Here is a 20,345-nt window from a genome sequence, read left to right as displayed (position 1 = left end):
TGTGTGTGTGTGTGTGTGTGTGTGTGTGTATGTGTGTGTGTGTGTGTGTTTGTGTGGAGGGAGTAATTTTTAATAATGGAGAGGTGGGGCTGGGTGGGGGTTGGGTGGGGTGGGCATCCCGGATATCTGGGGCGCAACAATCTGAAGGCTGTTTGAAACTGTTTAAGGCTCAAGTTACCACCTCAGCAGGCGACCCCACCGCAGTGGATCGCCTCCCCTCCCTTGACAAATGATGTCCCCACTTGGCAACCGACCCCAGCCGGCTCGCCCCGGCAAAAAGCAGCAAACCAGCCGCGTAACCCCCCCTTTGCGAAATCCAAGTGCGTGGCACAATTGCTGTCTTGTGTGCGCGCGTGCCATAACCTCCCATATCGAATCCAAAGGCACACGCGCGCGCACCCACCTGCTCGCCGCCGAGCATGAACGCGCCATGTGGGTCCAGGGGCGCCGTCTTGCCGGAGTATGAGCTGGCGGCGATGAGGCCGTCCCAGTAGATCTCAGTCAGCCCGTTGTCGGCCGCGGTCCACGTGACTGCCAGGTGGTGCCACTTGCCGTCGCGTTCCGTAAACCTTCATGCCGCGTGCGTGTGCGTGTGTGTGTGCGTGCGCGCGTGCGTGTGTGTGTGTGTGTGTGTGTGTCTCGTGGGTTAGAGTCTAGGAGGCGTGGGGTGTCGCGTGAAAAAACGCAGTGCCCGCGGCAGATTCGCCTCCGGAGGCACGATACTGCAGGCAGCGGGGAAGAGGGCTGCATTGGACGGTGCCGCAGATCACTGGGCGCATCTGAAAGGGCGGCGGCGTGACCCCGGATCTGGAAATGTTGGGGGTTGGGAAGGAACTGAGGGCGTGACAGGGGGCTCACTTTGCGGTGGTGTCGTGGCCGGTGACGTTGATGAAGCCGGAATGGCAGGAGACGTTCTGAGGATCTGGCTTCAGATCGATGAACTTGTAATCTTGGGGGTGCATGAAGGGCGGGATCCGAGGGAGGGATTGTGCAAAGCCGAGGTTGGGGCAAAGGAAAGAGAGAAACGCGAAGGGTGTGAGGCGCCGCCACAGGCTTGCCCCTGCCGCGCAGAACCTGCCTGGGGGGCGGCCCTGCCTTGCTGAGGGTTTGGACGAGCCCAGTGGTTCGGGGTTCACGGGTTGCAGCAACAGGTGCGCCAGCTCAGGGCTTTGGGCGCCGTCATCCACGCGTGTGAGGGTGAGCCGACGACGGGCAGACTCGCAGTGACGCCCCGTGGTGCCCATACAAACATCATGACAGAAAGCACGCCATGTCACGTCACATCACTGCGCGCGCACGCATACGCGCGCACACACACGCGCGCGCGCACACACACACCCACACACACACACACACACACACGCACACACGCACGCACACACGCACACACACACACACACACACACACACGCACCGTGGCAGGCCAGCAGGTTGCGTGGGTCAAACACCACAAAGTGGTTGAAGTCTGCAATCCTCTGGTCCTCGTCTGTTGCCTTACTGTCCTTTGAATATGACATGATGGTGCCTTGGGGCATGCAGGGCGAGGGTGGGCATGGGGAGTGGTCAGGGAGGTGGCAGCTTGGGCGGGCGTGAGCACGGGCGGGGTGTGCCGCCGGGGGCGCGCCCGAGGAGGCGCCTGCCTCGGCTGCTGTACAGGTGGGGGGGAAGAGGCCGCGCTGCACACACGCGGCGAGGGCGCAGTGCTCACGCGTCTGGGCAAAGGGCTGGTGGGGCTGCTGCACACTGTGTGAACCCATGCTTGAGTCTGGCGTTCCCCCCCCCTGCATGCGGACTAAGGCACCGATGGGGCGCGCGGCCACCTTCCGGTGGCGCCACCGCGCCCGGCCCTGCGCGGCTGCTTGGCAGGTACCCACGAGCCCCTGGACCCGGCCCAAGCGGCCTTGATCAGAACTTTAAGCGACCCGCCCCGCGGGTGGCAGCTGCGCGGAAGCTGCTCACCCGCATGGCAGAAGTCCGAGGAGCTGACCCAGGCTTCAAAGGTCAGCGCCGTGGTGGGGAAGTCCTGAATTTGGAGCAGTGATGGATCAGTCGGCATCAAGACAGCTGACTTTGGGAGCGCGCGCCAATCCCCAGAGCGGCTAACCCGACGCGCTGGCACTGGGCGGGGAGGGCTGTTGATGAAGGGAAGGATGCGCTGCCGGGGCAATGGCGGCGGCGGCGGCAACAGCGCGGCTTGCGCGCGACAGCGGTGAACGGCCGAGCGTGGGACCCCATGCAGTGCCTGCCTTGAAGTCCTTTTTGATGACCACATGGTCCCTGAACAGCAGCGCATGGCCAGCCGCTCCCGGGCTCGACACCGAATTGGCACCATCGCCTGAGAGAAGGCGTGGCCAGCAGACGGCGGGACGAGGGGGCGCGTGATAAAACCATGCACATCGCCCCGGCGTTGCGCCACACCGATGCTCGTTCTGGTCTGGACGGCGTACTCCGCCTCCGTCTGCCACTGCCGCGCGTTACTTCAATCCAAAACGATTGCTGTGATCACATTGTGTAAAGCCGAGGAAGAGAGCATTGGTCGAGCTGTGGTGACGCGCAACCATCCCACCTGCCACTCCCACCGCCAGCACGCCAACGACGACTAATACAACCTTGATGAGTACTCTGCAGTTCATGCTATCTCCCGCAGCTACCATCCTTCCTTCCGATTCGAGGTGAGGTCGCTAGGCACACTCTCCCAAGTCGTCAACAGCACGAGCCGGGGGACATGTTGCATACCTGTATGTGACAATTGATTACGATCAGCAACGTTTGACACGGCTTGGTACCATACCGGGCGATTGTAAGCTCTTCTCGGCCATGCGCAGCTCCAGCTCAGCTGTCCCAGCACACCCGAGCGGGCCTTGGGGCCCAGAACAAGTGACAGCCACATCGCTTATCCTTTGACCACATTGTCACCATCAATTTACACCGTTGGCCCAATTCGTGCTCGGGGTCTGACAAGGAAGGCTGACAGGCAGCGTGACTGTCCATGGCGCCCGCACAGGCACGCGAAAGTTGGGCAACAGAGCAAGCAGCGCACGCAGCAGCCTGCGCCGCTTGATGCAAGTCATGTAAGTACCTCTAACAAGGAATGATAACTGCTGTCATCAATCATAGAACGAGTCACTCATGCACACAGGGAGGTCAATACGTACTGTGCCGAGGCCGGCCCAACTGGGTAGTTGTAGTGAGCGCCGTCGTAGCTCAGATCCCACAATTGAAATGCAACATCATGCAATCGTATGCTCCTGAGGCGAGGGAACATGCGCAGGCTCAGGGCGGCAATTTCGTTGTAGTACGCCACAACGTGCGGGAAGCGCCAGTCTTGTGGGGGGCACGCCTTGAGCATGGGGTTTGGGGGGTACGAGTTGGTGTCTGTCCAGAACACCTGTGCAGTCAGATTGCTCAGGGCAGTGAACAGCTTCTCCACCTCGTCACGATACTTCGTATAAGACCAGGGCACTGGGGCTTCCTTATGGCTAATCGGCCACTGCCCAAAGTTGATGACAACGTGCGAGCAGTTGAGAGCAGATATGTTCCCGGAGATGTCGGCCCATTGCGGCCCGTATCGAAAATTCACATAGTGAAAACGGGAGCCGTCTACAGCACAGTTGGCAGATTGCTTGTTGCAGTTTGCCGTTTTGCCAGCACCATGCAGGAAGCTGGCAATGTGGTGGTAGTGGTGCCTCATCTGCGAGTCGCCGACCAGGCACGTCGTTCGGGTGGACATGCACTGCATGACCTTGTCAGGGGGTAGGAACGGGTAGTTGTACCGCAGCCCAGTGAAATTGCCTTCAAAGCCGTCCGTGTAGGGATGAGGGATGCCCTGTTGGCGGTACAGCGACATATTGCTGCCTCGCGGCTCTGACCACTCCCACAGGCCCACGGTGCAGGGGCTGACCTGCGCCGGGCTGACGGTGAAAGCCAGTTTGACAGGGGGCGCTTTCGGAACGCAGTACGCGGTCAGGTTCTCCACAGGCTCGTCCAACATAATTGATAGGTAGGCCTCATATCTGCCAGCTGCATTTGTTCTGTAGTCCAAGTGATGCTCAAGCCCGCCCTCCAAGCGGCGAGACTGGGACGAAAAGATGAGCCGCGCCCCGAGCAGCCGCAAGGTGAAGACGGCGTGCCTGGGAGTGTCTGAGACGACTCTGAAGCGCTGCTTGCCAGGGCAGTGCCAGAATTGCCAAGTGGCAGCAGCGCCGGTCCAGCTATAAAACCGCACACATGACGCAGCAGCATGCTCTTTCTGGTCCTGGAGCGCCGCAACGGAGGGCAGACATGACCCGACGCAGCTCCCTAGAGCTACGGGCTGCTGATGGATCGCTAAAATATACTTGTGCTGGTTCCAACGTTCGCTAGCGACATAAGCCAACACCACGAGACCCAAGCTAACTAAAAATGGAGCGAGTTTCACGACCGCATCCGAACCGCGATGGTCCATCAGATGGGACAATATCAATTGGTCGAACTTAACACGAGGTCTAGCCTTGCTGACGAGGTGCTGCGGTTGAATCCTCAAATTGACGGCGTGATCTGGGGTCGATATCAATCCACATGATTTGAGGAAAGATTATTGACAGATACAAGTCCATGATAGAAGTACCGTATACCTCAACTACACATAATAAATGTATACTTGAACCACATTGGAGTCGTAGTCAGCCGTGACACCGTCAGAGACTGTACTGCGCCAGCAGCTGGTGGGGCTGAGCTGACTAATAGCAGCACGTGTGCGTGCAACACGTTGTCACAGATGGGTACCCGCTGAAATTCATCAAAGTAAGCGCGCATGCAGGGCGGGTGCAAGTGTCTGCAAAAATCTCACCTGGTTTTCTGTTCAGCAGGGAAGGGGGGGAAATTTATAAGTCTAGGATCGAAACACCTGTCAGGACATGATAGGCACAGCATTGTGAGAGCAAGGGGCTTTTCCTTCTTGGATGTCTCGTGCTGTTACATCAGGTCATGCAGAACACGTTGAGGTGGAGGCAATAAGTTGTCATTACAACCAGCACACCTCTTGATGAATGTGCACGTAGGTGCAGTTGGTGGCAAGCGCCTGGTGCCCCCGAGACTTCTGCCGCACCATCACCATGCTCAAGCTCGCGAGTTGGGTTGACCGGAACACAAGTACACGGTTTGAAACTTGAGAACACAATTGAAACTTGAGCACACACTTGAAACTTGGAAAGAAGACCAGAGCAAAGACGCGAGTGTTTGCAGCGCTCATGGTGATGTATGGGGGGCAACAGAGGCGAAATGCACTTGCGCAGGCGTGTTTCGATGTTGGACTGCAGCATTCTGGCGGGACAACAAGAAGCAGCCCTGTCAAACCAGCACGGATTTTGGTGTGCAATTGACCCCCATTCGCCGGGAGCTGTCGTGCGATTGAGGGCTTGTCACATTTATGCTTCATATCCTCACAGGTGCCCCTCCCACCCATGCCTTGGCGCTGCCTAGACCTGACCACACCTAATGTAGGTGTGGCCGCCAGCGGCGTGTGTGCCTGACTTTAACATGGTGCCCGCCTGCAACAGCGCATCAGAAGGCGACAGGGTCCCCTTGCTGACGGTGTATAGAGCAGCTTCACCTGCCAAGGGCTGCAGTGCACAATACTGTGTTCCTGGGCAGGACCCCCACCCCCCATGCAGTGCACGGCAGCTTAGCAACGCCTAGGGATTATTGCATGCATCTGGCCAGCGCGTTTTGCAGTTGAGATCCTATGTAATGGCGGGTATTCGATTACAGAAGCAAGGAATGAGGGGCGCAATTGCACGAGCAACTGACTGGATGACTTCACAAAAAACCCCAACCTGCAGCAGAGCAAACGCAGGGAATGCGAGGCAGGGGCGGGACACGCGGTACGACTCCCGCACTCGGCCGTGCTGGCCAGCAGCCGCCGCCCGCCGCCCGGCCGGCACGGCCGCGCGAGGGTTTGGCACGCCCTCAGCTGCCTTGGTCGTCATCCCCCTCCTCCCCCTCGTCCTCGTCAGCCAGCGCAGCCCCGAAGCCGCCGTCGCCGTAGGCGCCGCCCCCGTTGGGATCCCCCTCCTCCCCCTCGTCGTACTCTTCTGTTGCATCCATGTTGGAAGGTAACGGGAAGCGATGGCATGGGAAATGGATGTTTATGATTAGGTCACTTGGTCGTGCGGGTTGAGGGTATGCACACCTGGCGCCTGGACGCACCAGCCGGCCCACAGCCCACCCAATCCCGCCTGCTCAAGCTTCCGATGCATGCCGGGGCTCGCGGCTCCCGCTCGTCCTGCACACCCCTGCTCTGCTCCCTGGCACCAGTCTGCAGGCGGCTCAGGGGGCCGTGCGCCGGGATCGCACCTTCCCCCTCCTCGCCCTCCCCGTCCTCGTCGTCTGCGGGCAGGGCGTACGCCTCTGTTGGCAGCTCCTGGATCTGGTTGGTGCAAGAGGGCAAGGGGGGGCGGTGGGAGGAGGCTGGGGCTTCAGCCGGAGGGCCATCCAAGAGACTCGCACGGCTGGCACGCGCAGCAGAGCGGGGACCGGACCATGCGGACACGCCCCGCGGGGCAAGACACTTGCAGGATGCCGGGTGCATGCAGGTCCTGAGGAATTCAAACATGCGGAGGGTGGTCATTATAGCCAACGCCACCCCCGCCGGCCATGGGTGCTGATGTTACCCGCGGCACGTCACCCACGAAGCGTCACCCGTGGCGTCACTCACCAGCCCCACCCTCCAGTACTTGACGGGGTCCGGCCACACGTCTTCCTTGATGTACTCGGCCACCGCGTCCTGGGTGCCAGGCGCATACTTCTCAGACTGCGCGGGTTGCGTGATGGGCGCCGACGCGCGGGGGGCCGGTGATGTCAGCACCGAGACGTCCGCAGCACGCGTTGGGAAGGGGCTGCGAGGGCTGAGGGGTTGCTGCTCATTGATCCCTCGCACGACGCGGCTGCAAAGGGCACTGGGCCGCTGCTGTATGCATGACGACCATCATATGCTGAAATTGTTCCAGCGCAGCCACGTGCATGAACCCCAGGTGGTATTAGAAGCTACCATTCCTGCCCCAAAAACCACACTACCGCCAAAACCATACCAGCCCACCAGAGGACATGGCGTGAATCCTGCCATAGACGACAGCACCAATCCCTGGGAAAACCACGCCGCTCCCGCGAGCGCTGGCGTCAACCGTCACGCAATCAATCAAGGCTCACCAAAAACCAGGACGTGAAGAAGTTGTAATCGGGCACCCGCGACCGCTTAGTGCCCGGCCGCTCGTCAGCTTGGGCCGGCTCCTGCGACGGAGCGCATCGCACGTTTTTTGGGACGTGGTTTCGAGGGTTTTGTGAGACAGGGTTTCAGCAGGGGGCTGATTGGGGTGGGGTCGAACATGCAGCGGAGATGAAAGCGACGTCCGGGGAATGGGGCTTGTGCAGCGCCCGCGCGGCGCTGGCAGGGCCCTCGAGCGATTGCATGGTGGCTGTATCGACAAGCACACGGGAGTGGTTGAAGGGGGGAACACGAGCGGGGGGTGGAGGGGGAGGCCGTTGGTGGTGAGTGGCGCGCGGTGCAAGGAAGATTGCCAATGCCGTCCATGGGCGCGTGCCGTGGTATGACGAGACCTCTAATGCGCGGCAGTGTTACGAAGTGTCCTGGCGATAAGGAGACACGCGCCGGGTGGGGAATAGCCCCGGCGCCCGCTGTAACAAACCAGGTGCGGCTTTGATCTGCCCCCCCGCGCCGGCGCGGCGCCACAGAAAGCAGGCACCGCTGGCGACGAGGGCGGGGGGTTCTGTGCATCACATCGGTTTTAAATTCTCAAGGGTTTTGGCATCGGGCTCCCCTGTCTTGTTCCCGCCTTCCCACGGTGGCACACAGGTGGATCGGCAGCCCCCGCTCCGCATGCCTACTAGGCGGAAAATCACAGCAGGCTGCATTTGACCCGTCAGTCCCTTGCACCGACAATCCACATCCATCTCATAGCAGGTCATGCATCCCCACGGACACACTCGATGATCTGAGATCAACAATGATCTGAGATCAATGCGCGGTGCCGCCCTGGTCGGCACCCACCATGCCCTCCTTCCACTGTATGGGAGTGGCCTTGGCCTCCAGCGACGCGTCCTCGCCGAAGGCAAGGGATTTCTCGAGGACCTGGCGTCAACGAGTCATGATTAAAAATTTGATGAGGCATTATGAGTCATGATGAGTCGAGGTGTTGGCGAGAACCTGTAGCGTGCATGTGCGCGCGTGCGAATATGCTTGTACGATTTTGCTGCAGCATTTGCTGGCGTTGGGAGGCGGAGTGTGGTGTCCGCGCAGCGGCTTTTCAAGGGCTGCAAGGAGCGGCACGTTGAACCTGCAACCTGCACCTGCAAGCCGCTGGAGGGCGGGGGCCCACGCCTGCAGGTGCGGGCCCTGCTGCGCGCCGGCGGGCGCAGCAGGCGTGCAGGCACGCACGCGCGCACATACAAACACACATATGTAAGCACACATCCCTTGAAGTGCCAGCGCACCGCGTTTGAGAAGTAGGTGTTGGTGTCGGTGTTGAATGTGAACGACACCGTGAAGCCGCTCTTGATGTCGTCATTGTCGACAACATCAACCTGGGGATGACGCACGTGGATTTGTGTGTGTGTGTGTGTGTGTGTGTGTGTGTGTGCGTGCAAGTCGCAGGTTGTGGGTGGGGTGGGGTTGAGGGTGGGATGGGTGGTGCCGGAACATCTGCAGGGAACGGCTGCAACCGCGGGATGGTCGCCACAAGCGGCAGGCTGGCTCACAGGGTGTGAAATGCTGCCACACCAAGCAAGCACACCCAGGCGCAACGGAACCGCGGCTGCTGGCGCCGAAATACGTCTCTGACCCCAACCCTCAAGACGTTGGACCACGCGGGACCTCCGAAGGCTCTGGGGCACCGCCGGCCGGCTGCGAGCCCTGGAAAATACCTGCAGGCACACGCACTGCGCGGCGCGCTGACCTGGTGCGCCGGTCAAACCGCCGCAGCACCCACCCGCTCGAGCGCCCCCAGGGCCCCCAGGTCGTCCTCTGTGATGAATTCTTGGAGCGAGGGGTGGCCCATCAGCGCGCGGCGCCAGAACGCGGGGATCTGTCCGGTAGAGGGGGGTGGTTTGGTGCAATGAGTCGAGAGCGGTCAGCTGGGTTGAGGTAGGGGCGGGGTTTGATTCGGGGCAGCAAGCGGCGATGGCCAAGGGTCAAACAATGAGAAAGACTGGGGTGCGAGCAGGGGTGCATGAGTGTACGCAGAAGCACCCCTGCTGGCAGGCCCGCAGCGGCGCCCCTGGCAAATTCGGGCCAGCTACGTCTTGGGGCAGAAAACAGGCCGCTTGCGCCTCGCGCTGTGAGCCGGCCGCACCCAGGCACGCCGCCCGCGCCACCCCCCAAGCCCTCGCCGCCTGCGTGCCCGGCACGCTGCTGCCGCAGCGCAATCGGCGCCGGCGTGCGGCGTGCGCCGGGCTCAGGATGGAGCCAGGCAGCACGACGCAGCGCACCCATGACTGACTACGGACTACCATGCAAAGTCGCTGCCGCGCGGGCGCGCACCCGCGCGAGCGCGTCCCCGCGCTGCCTGTAGACTGGCTTCCGCTTCACATTGAACCGCTGCTCCACCTGCAGCACCTCCTCGCTGGCCGCATCATTTATCTGTCAGGGACCCATCAGGAGAATTTGTGTGTGTGTGTGTGTGTGTGACTGAAGAGTGTGTGTTTGTGTGTGTTTGGGGTGTGTGTTTGCGTGTGTGTGGGGGGTGGGTGGGTGGGTGTGGGTGGGTGGGTGTTTGAAGGGGTGACCAAACAATGGCAAGCGGCGTGGCAGCTGGAGGGGCGGGCCAGGGGCCAAGGCCCCCGCCGGCCTTGGGTTTGGGGGGGAGGGGCCGCGGCCAATCCGCGGCTGAGTGAGCACAGAGAAGAGAACCAGCCGCGGCGGCTGCAGCACTGTCAAGGGCGTTGTGTATCAGCAGGGTTCCCGTGTGCCATCGATACGGCCACAGGCTCGGCATGTGCGCGCAAAGCTGCTCATCAAGAGCAATTCCTGACATCCTCCTGTGCGCGCCCACACACCAACACACACACAAAAGCGGCCGCGCACACGCGTACGCACAAACACACACACAAACACACACACACACACCTGCGCACAGCGCACTCCCCCAAACACACCTATGTGCATATCTCACGTGCACACTCATACGTGCCCAAGCGCGCGCGCACTCACACACACACACACACAAACTCACACACGCGTGCGCGCGCACAAACGCCATGACCCCTTCCCACCGCACGTCGCCCCACCTTATTGAGCTCGGTCTGCGCCTGCCCCGCCTCATTCAGCAGCGCCCGCGTCTCCTCATCCGGCGCCCAGTCCTCATCCAGCTCCTCCCCGTCCGCCTCCTCGCCCTCGTCGCCGCCCTCCATCTCCTCGCCCTCGTCGCCCGCGAATTCCTCGTCCAGCCGGAGCTTCTTCTGCTCCGGCCCGCCGTCCATCCCGGCCGCGGCCGGCGCGGGGGCAGCCGGGGCGCCGATGGCGGCGCGCACGCGGGTCGAAAGGGCGTCCGCGCGTTGCCCGCGTGCGGGGTCCTGCTCGCGGAGCCGGGAAGGTGTTTATTACGCACCCTGTGATGTACGGCCGCACGCAAGGAAAGGAAGGGTGTGGGTGTGCTTGTAGTGAGGCCAGTCGGTCACACTCAGCTGCGGGCGGACGCCGCAGCGGTGAAGACGTGCGTCCTTCAACGAGCTGAACTTGAATCAATGGCATGCTATACAACATGTCAGACCACTAAAACCCGCATACAGCCCCTCCGAGACGGCTGCTGGATCATCTATTGTCACCAGGGCGCGAAAACTGGCCGCAGACGAAGGTCACGTGCGCCTGAAAGCTCTGCGATGATCCTCTTGCGGGCTTGATGCGCGGCGAGCTAGATCACGGACGCCGTGATCTGTTTCCAGTGATCAAGGAGACACCAGCTGCAAGATGCAATCATATAGCAGAAACGCTACAACTGAAACGACGTCACTAAAGGCTAGGTATACGCGCTGCCTTGTGCCTTTTTTCGACGCACTCACTTTCTGCGCCCCTCCATTTCCTTGATGTGTCACTGGGCGTTGCCCTGCCTCGCTTCACATGAACCTGCATCTAGAAAGAGCTTTGAGTGATGACTGAATACCAATGTGCATGATGAAACAACTGTACTGCAAAACCCCGTGCGTGCGGCGCGCGCAATGCAGTTGCGAGCGCACTGGTAAAGGTAAGAGCGTTTTGCTGCTGTGGTCCTCAAAATGGAGGCCATATTGTGAAGCGGGCAGAGAAATGGGTGAAAGACCTTGCATCACGGGACATTGAACACCTTCCACTCAGACCTGGTCCGCCGGCCGAGCGCATGCCCCTTTTCAACGTGGATCCTTGTCAGTGACGGCTGCAGCAGAGGGGGAACGGGCGGTTGCATGCCCGGACCCTTGCCCCCGTCCTTAAAACGTACTGGGAGCCCAGCGCCCGGTCTACTCTAGTCTAGTCCTGGTCGACGGGCTGCAATACCACTGCGCTGGCCGTGCGACTCTCCATTGTTGTGCATACAAAAAGTGTATGCAAGGGTGCAAGGTGAGGGGCTTTTGGGCCAGCCATGCTGGAGCAGAGGCTGCCTTGCAGCACTAGCTTGTGCACAAGCATGAGAATCAGTTGTGGAGCTGGTTGCACCAGTAAACAGCCCAACAGCAGCAGCAGCCAGAAGCTGACACAGCGGTGGGGGAGGGGGGCTGCGCTGTGAGATGAGGCCAAGGCAACAGAGGCGGCATTGCAAATGCAGGAAGCCGAGGCTGCAGCACGGGAGCAGCAACAGGCAAGGCCGGGGGCCGCGCAACCGTTGGCGGGACAAGGTCATGCGACAGGCTGGCACATGCTAGTTGCTGGTCCAACTTGGTTGAACGCAGTTATGGTGATCGACGGGCAAGGAGCGCACGGGCTGTTGGCCAGCAGCGCCATTGCCGTCACCATGTCGAGCCAGCAGGTAGCACGCAGAGGCTGCGGTGCATGCCTGAAGGTTTTGAGTCAGCTCGCACCGCGTTTGGTGTCTCATCTGAGATGTGAGAGTCAGGCGTGACTGACGTGCCTGCGTGCTTCATGAAACAGGTCAAGTGAAGACGGAAACATTCGCATCACTGGGTGTGGTCAGGCATGCGGCCAGGCAGGGCAGTCACTCAGGTGCTTCGCATGGGCCGGGGTGCATAGGCCGGGGGGAGAGGCTGCTACCCCTGGGGTGGATTTGTTGCCCTGCTGCGTGGAGTTTGCAGCGGCGACGTCTAGGCGGCGGAGGCCGGGGTTGGTTGGGTGGCTGCTGCCATCAGCTGCCGTGCACAGTGGGCCCGGGTGTGTAGCGGGCGTCTGGCGCGGGCTGTGGCGAAGCACCCTGACGGAACGCAGACATGATTATCGGCTACTGAGGGACTATGATTGGGGACAACGTACTACAATTTGCAATCAGGAACCAATGAGTTGCAACTAGGGACTGTCATCATTGCCTGAAGGTTGAGAGGAGACCGCGCGCGTACACAAGTGTTGCAGGCAAGGACCCCGATTGGCCAGGAGACTAGCAGCAATGTATACTGCTGCTAGTCTCCTGGCCAACCGGGGTCCTTGCTGCTGACGTCCGCGCACACACGCTTGCTGCAAGCATGCCGACCAGGTTTTCCCCACGGCATACCAACAGACTGCCGCACCGTGTGCATATGTGACCACACGGTGGTCATCGTTGGTGAAGCAACTGGTGGGTCGCAACGCGCCTGCAGGTACGTAGGGACTGCCGGAATGAGGGAATGTGGGTTGTCGGTGTCGTGTGCCACCAGATGAGGTTCATGTCAGTGCGGCACAGCGCCCATAGTAAACCTAAAACCCCTGTCTTACCGCCATGCCTGAGGCCTCGTTTTCATGGGCTCATGTCAACGTTGTATCGCACCCCGTTGTTGGGTACTCGTACTGCATGCAGCGACCTCTGCGTGCTGCTAAATGTAGAGCGCAGCAGGACCTAGCGGCATACGCAAAACACTTCTTGCAGCTCAAAATCGATGTTTGGCCAAGGCGGTAGCAGGCGGGGTCGCCAGGAAGGTCGGGTCACTTGTATGGCAGGTTCTCCGGGTGAGACATTAGGAGGTTGTGCATGTTGCCTCGGATGCGAGGAGATTGAACAAATACTAAATCTACCGTAGCAGATTGAACAACACCTGCGGCCAACTGAAGTTGTGTGACCGCGGCGCAGGTCGAGGCCACAGCTGCTCTCGCTCCCGCTAACCCCAGCAGCATCGTAGCGCCTTGCAAGAAGTCTTGCACACCGGCATGGCAGGAGCGAGGGGCATTATGCGCGTCTGCCCGCTGCTGGCGCTCGTGATGCTGACGTGCGCTGCGCTGGCGCCACCCGCACAAGCCGCCTTTGGGGGTGGCGCCCGCAGCAGTGGCGGATTCGGCAGCAGCAAGTCATCCTCCAGCTTCTCGGGCAGCAGCAAGCCGGCCATGGGCGTGCCGGTTTCGGGCGGTGGTGGGACTGTGACAGGGGTGCCGGTGTCAGGTGCAGGAACGTACAGGCCGGCGCCCGGCGCCGCCCTGCCCACTATGCCAGTGAGCTCCGCTGCTGCCGGCAAAACGCCCGGCGGCTTCGGCGGCGCGGGCGCGGGTGCGGTCGGCGGCGCGGCCGTCGGCGGCGCGGCGAGCAGCGCGTACCGACAGCGGCCGTCCAGCCTGATGCCGTTTGCGATGGGCGCGTTCGCAGGTGCGAAGCAGGGCGTGGCGCGCAGGCCGCAATGACAGCGAGGATGAAGCACAGATTTCTGACTTGTGCTGACGTGCCTCGACCTCTTGTCACGTTTTTGTGTCGGAGGCACACAGAGCGCGGCGTGCTGCGCTGGCTGAGCGTCATGCCGGCGCGCAGCGCCGATCTTCTGGGCTCAGCAAACATGCAAGGGCCGTCCTAAGCTCCCTTCTCTTGTCATCCTGGCCGGGTATCCTTGTCGCAAATGCATGAGCCGTCCCATTCAGCTGGCAGTGCAGCCTCCCATGACCAGCATGGTACACCGTACCGCTCACCCCGCCGCTCCCAGGCACTGCGGCGTACGCTCTGCTCTCCTCCGACCCCAGCGCCAAGTGCAACGGCATGCGCCCCGAGTGCTACAAGAACGTCTGCACGCAGGCTCTGAACGACTGCCCGGCGGCGAAGGGGCAGGCGCTGGCCCTTACAAAGTGCCCGAGCTCGACGCACACAGAGTGCTGGAAGTCGACAAACTCGTCCTTCCTGTGCCTGGGGCGCCCGCGGCCGTCGTCAGTTGAGAACGTGGAATCATTTTGTGAGCAGCCAGGCCAGAGCGTCAACGGCACGGGGAACACGGTGCTCGCCCCGATGAACGGCGCGGGCGCGGCTGGCCGCGGCGCAGGCGCGCTCGGCGCCGCGGTCGTCGGCGCGGCGGCGCTGATGCTGCTGCTCGCGGCGTGACTGGTGGCTCGCTGAGGATGCCGAGGTAGTGAGTCAGCGAGGTGCCTTCTGCTGCTCGCTGATGTGGGCTTTTTTCCCGGGGGAGGGGGCAAGAACCTCCACTTACAGGAGACTGTATGCAATTTGGACACGCAAAGCCACAACACTCGCGATTCATTCGTTGACCTGCGGTGCACCCACCTGCCAAGTCGAATGCACGAGAGGGCTGTCCATTCTCTTCTTCGTCTGTGGGATCATAATTGACGTCAAATCGCCAGGCACGGCGCCCGATTCAAGCCGGCCAGGCGGGGATGCGATATCTAGTCCAAAGCACGACCTGGCTTTGGACGAGTAACAGATGCACGTTTTCAAAGCTTGGCTTGTCTGGAAGCTGCATGGAATATTACAGATTTTATGTACATACGCAGCATGAAGACTGGTCGCTTGCTGTGATGCCGACGCCACTCGACACCACCTTGCCTTTCGCTGCTGTGAGCGGCCACCGGCTGCTGTTCAGCGCTTCGCTCTGTCTGGGTGCCCATGTGCTGCTGGCCATGGGTGTGTGCTCTTGCAGCCATTCAACCATGTATAGCAGTTCCAACCTGGGCCTGGCCGCTTCCTGCTCGCCTCACAGACATCTAGAAAGAAAGTTGATGCCGGCGGGTCACCTGACTGACCGACACCTCGACCTGCCCAGCACGGTGCAACAAGTGCGATGCGACGCACATGCATCCCTACGTACAGCATACAGCGTTCGGTGTGAAGACATAGTGACCAGCATCGATACACGCAATTCGAGTCTCATACCTTGCAGACAGCAGCACAGCACACACGTCCTTCGCCCCTCGCGAAATTGATCACCGCAAGCTAGGAGGGTCGTGATCGCACGTGGATAACAGCAGCAGCGTACCATCATGGGGGAGTCTCAGGTGCAGCCATGTGCATGGGCACCACGCGAAGTGATCAGATCGATTTTATGAGCTGAGCTCACGCTGTCTTCGCCATTGTCCGCGCAGTACTCCTTCTCTTTGACCACGTTCAGTCCCAGCGGCAAGCTCGTGCAGATCGAGTACGCCCTGAACGCAGTGGCAGCTGGCGCCACGTCCTTGGGGATCTCGGCCACTGATGGGGTCGTGATAGCCACAGAGAAAAAGCTCCCGTCCATGCTTGTGGACGAGAGCACGGTGCAGAAGATCACTATCCTGTCGCCCAACATAGGCATGGTGTACAGCGGCATGGGGCCAGATTACCGAGTCCTAGTGCGCAAGGCGCGCAAAACGGCGCAGCAATACTTCCGACTGTATCAGGAGCACATCCCAGTTGCGCAGCTTGTGCGGGAGGTCGCAGCCGTCATGCAGGAGTTCACACGTGAGCGCGGGGCTGTTTAAGGGGCGGGCCACAATGGGCGCAAGGGTGGTTGCTGTGCAGCTGCCGCCACGCGTAGGCGCGAGCCAGGTCGAGGTCCTGGCATGCGTTCAAGAGTTTGCTATCCGCACAGTGCTAGGCATGGCTTGCTCTTGTCGGCGTTCGTTGATTGACCTGCCAGTGATCATGTGACCAACTTGCTAGTTTCTCGATCGGATCGTGGCTGCCACGGCTTGGGATGCACCTGCGTCTAGCAGCACCTGCAGCAACAGCAACAGGGGCAGCAGCAGCGGCGGCAGTTGGAGGTGCAGCCATTGACACCATAGTCGACATGCCTTTGTGAACACTACATGTGCAACGCGATGCACGTGGTCGTGTTGCAGACGCCATCACTGCACACCTAGCTCACGCGCTTGGGCCATGGCATCGCACCCTCCAATCCCCCCCCCTGGACACCACGCCTCCATGCACAGAGTCTGGCGGCGTGCGGCCGTTCGGCGTGTCGCTTCTGCTGGCGGGCTTCGACGACAACGGGCCGCAGCTGTACCAGGTCAGCCGCAGTGCCGGCTGCCCTGCAGCCTCTGCTTGCGTGTGGACACCACGCACGGCTGGAACGTCGCAGCCAGCCGTCGGGGCGCAAACGGCGTGCTCGTGGCTATGAAAACCCCCCCTTGCGGCCCGGCTGGAGTCTGCCTGTAGCCCACGATTGTGCGACCCGCTCGCCCTCACACCCACCAAGCTCCGTGTTTGCTTGCTGCAACACTCCAATCCCGACACCCCCCGCTGCCCCCGGTCAACCCCCAGATCGACCCCAGCGGGTCCTACTTCGCGTGGAAGGCCAGTGCCATTGGCAAGAACATGAACAACGCGAAGACCTTCCTGGAGAAGCGGTACAGCGACGAGGTGGGCCTAGGGGGCCTTGGGGGCAGCATCGTGGTGGAGGCAGCAGGGTGCGGTGGGGGCAGCAGCGTGTGGTGGGGGCAGCAGGGCGGTGGGAGCAGCAGGGCTGAGGGGGCAGCGGGGTGAGGCGGAGCGGCTTGGTGGTTGGTCGCCGTGGCAAAGGAAAGTGACGTCGCGTCTGCAGCGAGCAAGCTTCTGCCTGTTTGAGATTGCAGTTGAGGCCCATATCTCCTCCTTTGAGATCCCTGCTTGCCCCCTGTGTGCACTGTTTTTTGACACCCAGGTGGGCATCGAGGACGCCATCCACACCGCGCTGCTCACCCTGAAGGAGGGTTTCGAGGGCCAGGTCTCGGGCAACAACATCGAGGTGAGGCCCGTAGGTCGTGTGTGGCGTGCGCGCGAGCGCGCATGCGCGCGCGCACGTGTATGTGTGTAAATGTGTGAATGTATGTGTGTGTGTGTGTGTGTGTGTGTGTGTGGCTTGGGGGCCGATGTTGTGGTGGTCAAGGCGCGCCACCTCGCGTTTATAAGCAGCAGGGGGCTTGATTGCCGCCCTCCTGACGGGGCCGCAGCGGCCCACCAGGGGTGTGCTGGGCGCGACGCGGATGTGATGCCGCACCGCTCGCAGCCCTCACAGCCTGGCTGTCCCCTCGCACGCGACTGCATGTGTCCTTGCATGTGCAAGCTTGCACAAACACGCACGCACACTAACTCACACCCTCTCATCATTTGTCTCTCACCAACACACATACACACACACACACACGCGCGCGGGCGCGCGCGCGTGCTCACTCTCCTCTTGCTGCGCCGCCTTAGGTGGGCATCATCGGGCCGGACCGCAAGTTCAAGGTGCTCAGCGCGGCGGAGGTGCAGGACTACCTGCAGGAGGTGGAGTAGCAGCAGCGGCAGCGACGGCAGCAGCGGCAGCAGCGGGAGCAGCAGCAGCAGCAGCAGCAGCAGCAGCAGCAGCGGCGGCGGGCAGCAGCGGCGGCGCGCAGCAGCGGCGGCGGGCAGCAGCGGCGGCGGGCAGCAGCGGCGGTGGCACGGCGGTGGCGCGGCAGTAGCAGCGGCAGCAGTGGTGGCAGCAGCGGGCAGCCCCAGCTGGCCGCGGCTTTGAACGAAACCAGCCGTGTTTGCGGGGTTGCACGCGTTTGTGGACAATTGGTGCGGCGGCAGCCAATGGCAGGCCGCTGCAGCGCGATGGCTTCGGCCCTGCTGCTTCATGTAAATCACATTCCCCCCTCTGCTTCTACGGGAGGCGAGGCGCTGTGAGAGCACTGAGGAATAGGAAAGGGGGATGTGCGAAGCGTTACAGGGACAGAGAGGGAGCCAAGATGTGCCAGGCCAAAGCTTCAGGAGAGCGGCCTTTAGAGGTCGCGGCTGCGGCACGATGCACGCGCGCACGGTACGCTGCACCGCACTGCTGCCCTGGCTGCCTCGGCCGCTGCTGGCGGCGGCGGCGGCGGTGGCTGCAAGCGTTGAGGGGTCGGCCCGGAGGCGCAGTCGGGCCGCGCGGTCGGAGGGGTGCAAATTCATACTGACAGTGTGCACAGCTAGAAACGCCTGCCCCGGCGGCACCCAAAGCCGCTGACAAGGCGGGGCGTCCGCACGTGCAAGCAGCTGCATGGTGCTGCGCAGGGCCGGCTGCTCGCGGTTCGCGTTGGCGTCTTGTGGGGCGCAGGTGTGATGCAAAGATGTGCGAAGCGATGCGAAAGGGAGAGGGTGGGGTTCTGTAGAAAAGGAACACACAGTGCAGGCTGAGCTGGCGGTGTTCGGCAGGCGACCACGCAGCACGCACACGCGCGCGGGCGGCAGCGCAGGCCACCAAAGAATTCGCGCGGCCAGCCAGCGCCGCGGGGCGCTCGGGCGCCCGTCGGCGCGCGTCGCCGCCGCCCCCGGCAGCGCCGTTGCCTGACGACGCGGCACGGCTTGGCTGCCGCGGCCGCCGGTGCGGCAGAAAAAAAACGCAGAGGATGTCGCGAGTCGGTCGGGCCCACAGCCGGAGCAGCAGCCGCGCCGCCCGGCCTGCAGCGCCACGTCGGGCGCAACCGGGCGGCACGGTCGAGAGGTGTGGTGCGGTGCGATGTGGTGAGGGGTTGCGTGCGGCGGCGGTGCGGCGGTTACACGCTGGCCTCTGGGTCGAGCGGTGGGTCCACGTCAGCGTCCCCTGGCACCAATGTGAAGTAGCTGCTGATGGCGGCCCTGGGGGTGAGAGGTGTGGGTGAGGGATGGGGGTGAGGGGTGGGGGTGGGGGTAGTTCGAGTACGTGTGTGTGTTTGTGTGTGTGTGTATGTGTGTGTGTGAGTGTGTGCGCGCGCATCTGCAGTGCATATATGTGCGTATGTGCTTGCAAGGGTGTGGGCATGTAGGGGAGGGGGTTGGCACGGAAGTGAAGGGGGTATGGGACACTGCAGAGGATTTGGAGAGGGGAAGAGCTGGAATCGAACGGCAGGAGAGAAATGCAAAGGGGGTGTGCGACAGTTTCGAGTCATCAGGAGCCTAGGTTGTGGGTCATGATCAGGGCCTGAGGACGATTTTCACGCTTTTTTCTTTGCAAAGCTGGGGCAAGACCGGTTGCTGTGGGCAGAAGCAACGAGCCACGCGCTCGCGAGCTAGTGCGTGCGCATGGACGGCCCCGGGTGGCGCGGCAGTAAGGGAGGGGAAGTGTGGCACTGGAGCGTGGCCGACCCCTCGTGCCATGCAGACGCACGCATGTGCGGGCAAGCCCAGCCCGGCCAGCCCCTCCCCCCCCCCCAAACCCACCTGAAGCGCCTGCAGTACTGCTTTGGCGATATGATGGTCGGCTCCTTGCCGTTGCCCCCCAGGATGCCACTGCTCTTCACCCACGTCTCAAGCTGCTTGTCCCACGTGTACTGCCTGCAGCGGGCAGGCGGCAAATCATGTGAGAAAACGCCGGGTCATCGGCACCCGGCAGCCGCTCCGCAGCCGCGTTCACACGGGCAGGCGCTTCCGCCCCGGCGTGGTGCTGGGGCCACCCCGGTCACCGAGGCCCGCCCGGCGCGCGGCTGCCGGCGGCGTCGGCCCATAACGGCAGCTGCCGGCCGACTTTGTCGGGCCGGCGGCAGGAGGTCCAGCCTCAATGCCACCTGCCAACCCCCACACTGCCCGTCTCCTCCGCCCTCTTCCCTTCTGAACCCCGACCCCTAGCTCACGAACCCTGAACCCCCACAACCCCGACCTAATCAAGTCGATGGCGGCCGACAGCGGCTCCAGCCCCGACCCCACCTGCCAACCCCCGCTGCATTCCACCCCTGCGCGCACCTCCGCACTGCCCCCTTCCTCCGCCCCTCAACCCCAAACCCAGACCTCTGACGACCCTAGAACCCCACACCCTGAACCCTGAACCCCCTCAACCCTGAGCCCCCAAAACCCGGACCTGATAAAGTCTATGATGGCCACGACAAGGGCGTTGCGCTCCTTGTCCACCCCCACCAGCAGGCTGTAGTCCATCACCTGGCGGCGGGTTCAGCGGTTTCAGGGGGTCGGGGGTTTAGGGGATCAGGGGTTGAGGGATTTGTGGGGTTTAGGACAGTTGGAGTTAGGGAGCGTCCTTATTTGGGGGGTTTAGGGCCCGGGGGACGGGGTGTCCAGGGCGCGAGGGTTTGAGGTTGCCAGGGATGAGGT

General features: G+C 62.1%; 5 protein-coding genes across 5 annotated transcripts; 2 read left to right on the top strand and 3 right to left on the bottom strand.

Annotated features, from left to right (window-relative positions):
* Window positions 1–858: 858 nt before the first annotated feature.
* MNEG_5329 (hypothetical protein) lies at window positions 859–2,056 on the bottom strand (the record flags this gene model as incomplete). The annotated part of the gene is made up of 3 exons (XM_014046199.1): window positions 859–949; window positions 1,415–1,525; window positions 1,960–2,056. Coding segments are annotated over 3 exons (299 nt in total), but the record flags the coding sequence as incomplete, so codon positions are not given.
* Window positions 2,057–5,946: 3,890 nt separating this feature from the next.
* MNEG_5328 (Protein SET) lies at window positions 5,947–10,470 on the bottom strand (the record flags this gene model as incomplete). Its single annotated transcript, XM_014046198.1, has 10 exons — window positions 5,947–6,071; window positions 6,334–6,406; window positions 6,695–6,790; window positions 7,186–7,266; window positions 8,045–8,125; window positions 8,488–8,577; window positions 8,982–9,077; window positions 9,533–9,631; window positions 9,783–9,839; window positions 10,279–10,470. The coding sequence occupies 10 exons, from the start codon at window positions 10,468–10,470 to the stop codon at window positions 5,947–5,949; spliced, it is 990 nt and encodes a 329-aa protein (XP_013901652.1).
* A 2,839-nt stretch (window positions 10,471–13,309) lies between these two features.
* MNEG_5327 (hypothetical protein) lies at window positions 13,310–14,456 on the top strand (the record flags this gene model as incomplete). The annotated part of the gene is made up of 2 exons (XM_014046197.1): window positions 13,310–13,739; window positions 14,068–14,456. The coding sequence occupies 2 exons, from the start codon at window positions 13,310–13,312 to the stop codon at window positions 14,454–14,456; spliced, it is 819 nt and encodes a 272-aa protein (XP_013901651.1).
* Window positions 14,457–15,598: 1,142 nt separating this feature from the next.
* MNEG_5326 (20S proteasome subunit alpha 2) lies at window positions 15,599–17,597 on the top strand (the record flags this gene model as incomplete). Its single annotated transcript, XM_014046196.1, has 5 exons — window positions 15,599–15,803; window positions 16,274–16,350; window positions 16,605–16,769; window positions 16,984–17,067; window positions 17,517–17,597. The coding sequence occupies 5 exons, from the start codon at window positions 15,599–15,601 to the stop codon at window positions 17,595–17,597; spliced, it is 612 nt and encodes a 203-aa protein (XP_013901650.1).
* Window positions 17,598–18,820: 1,223 nt separating this feature from the next.
* On the bottom strand, window positions 18,821–20,171 carry MNEG_5325 (hypothetical protein; the record flags this gene model as incomplete). Its single annotated transcript, XM_014046195.1, has 3 exons — window positions 18,821–18,902; window positions 19,464–19,577; window positions 20,098–20,171. 3 exons carry the CDS (start codon window positions 20,169–20,171, stop codon window positions 18,821–18,823), a joined length of 270 nt encoding a protein of 89 aa, XP_013901649.1.
* Window positions 20,172–20,345: the final 174 nt, after the last annotated feature.

Source organism: Monoraphidium neglectum (assembly GCF_000611645.1).
Source record: "Monoraphidium neglectum strain SAG 48.87 unplaced genomic scaffold scaffold00786, whole genome shotgun sequence".
Taxonomy (NCBI): Eukaryota; Viridiplantae; Chlorophyta; class Chlorophyceae; order Sphaeropleales; family Selenastraceae; genus Monoraphidium; species Monoraphidium neglectum.
Note: the sequence above shows the minus strand (reverse complement) of the source record. Positions and strands in the feature narration are given on the sequence as shown.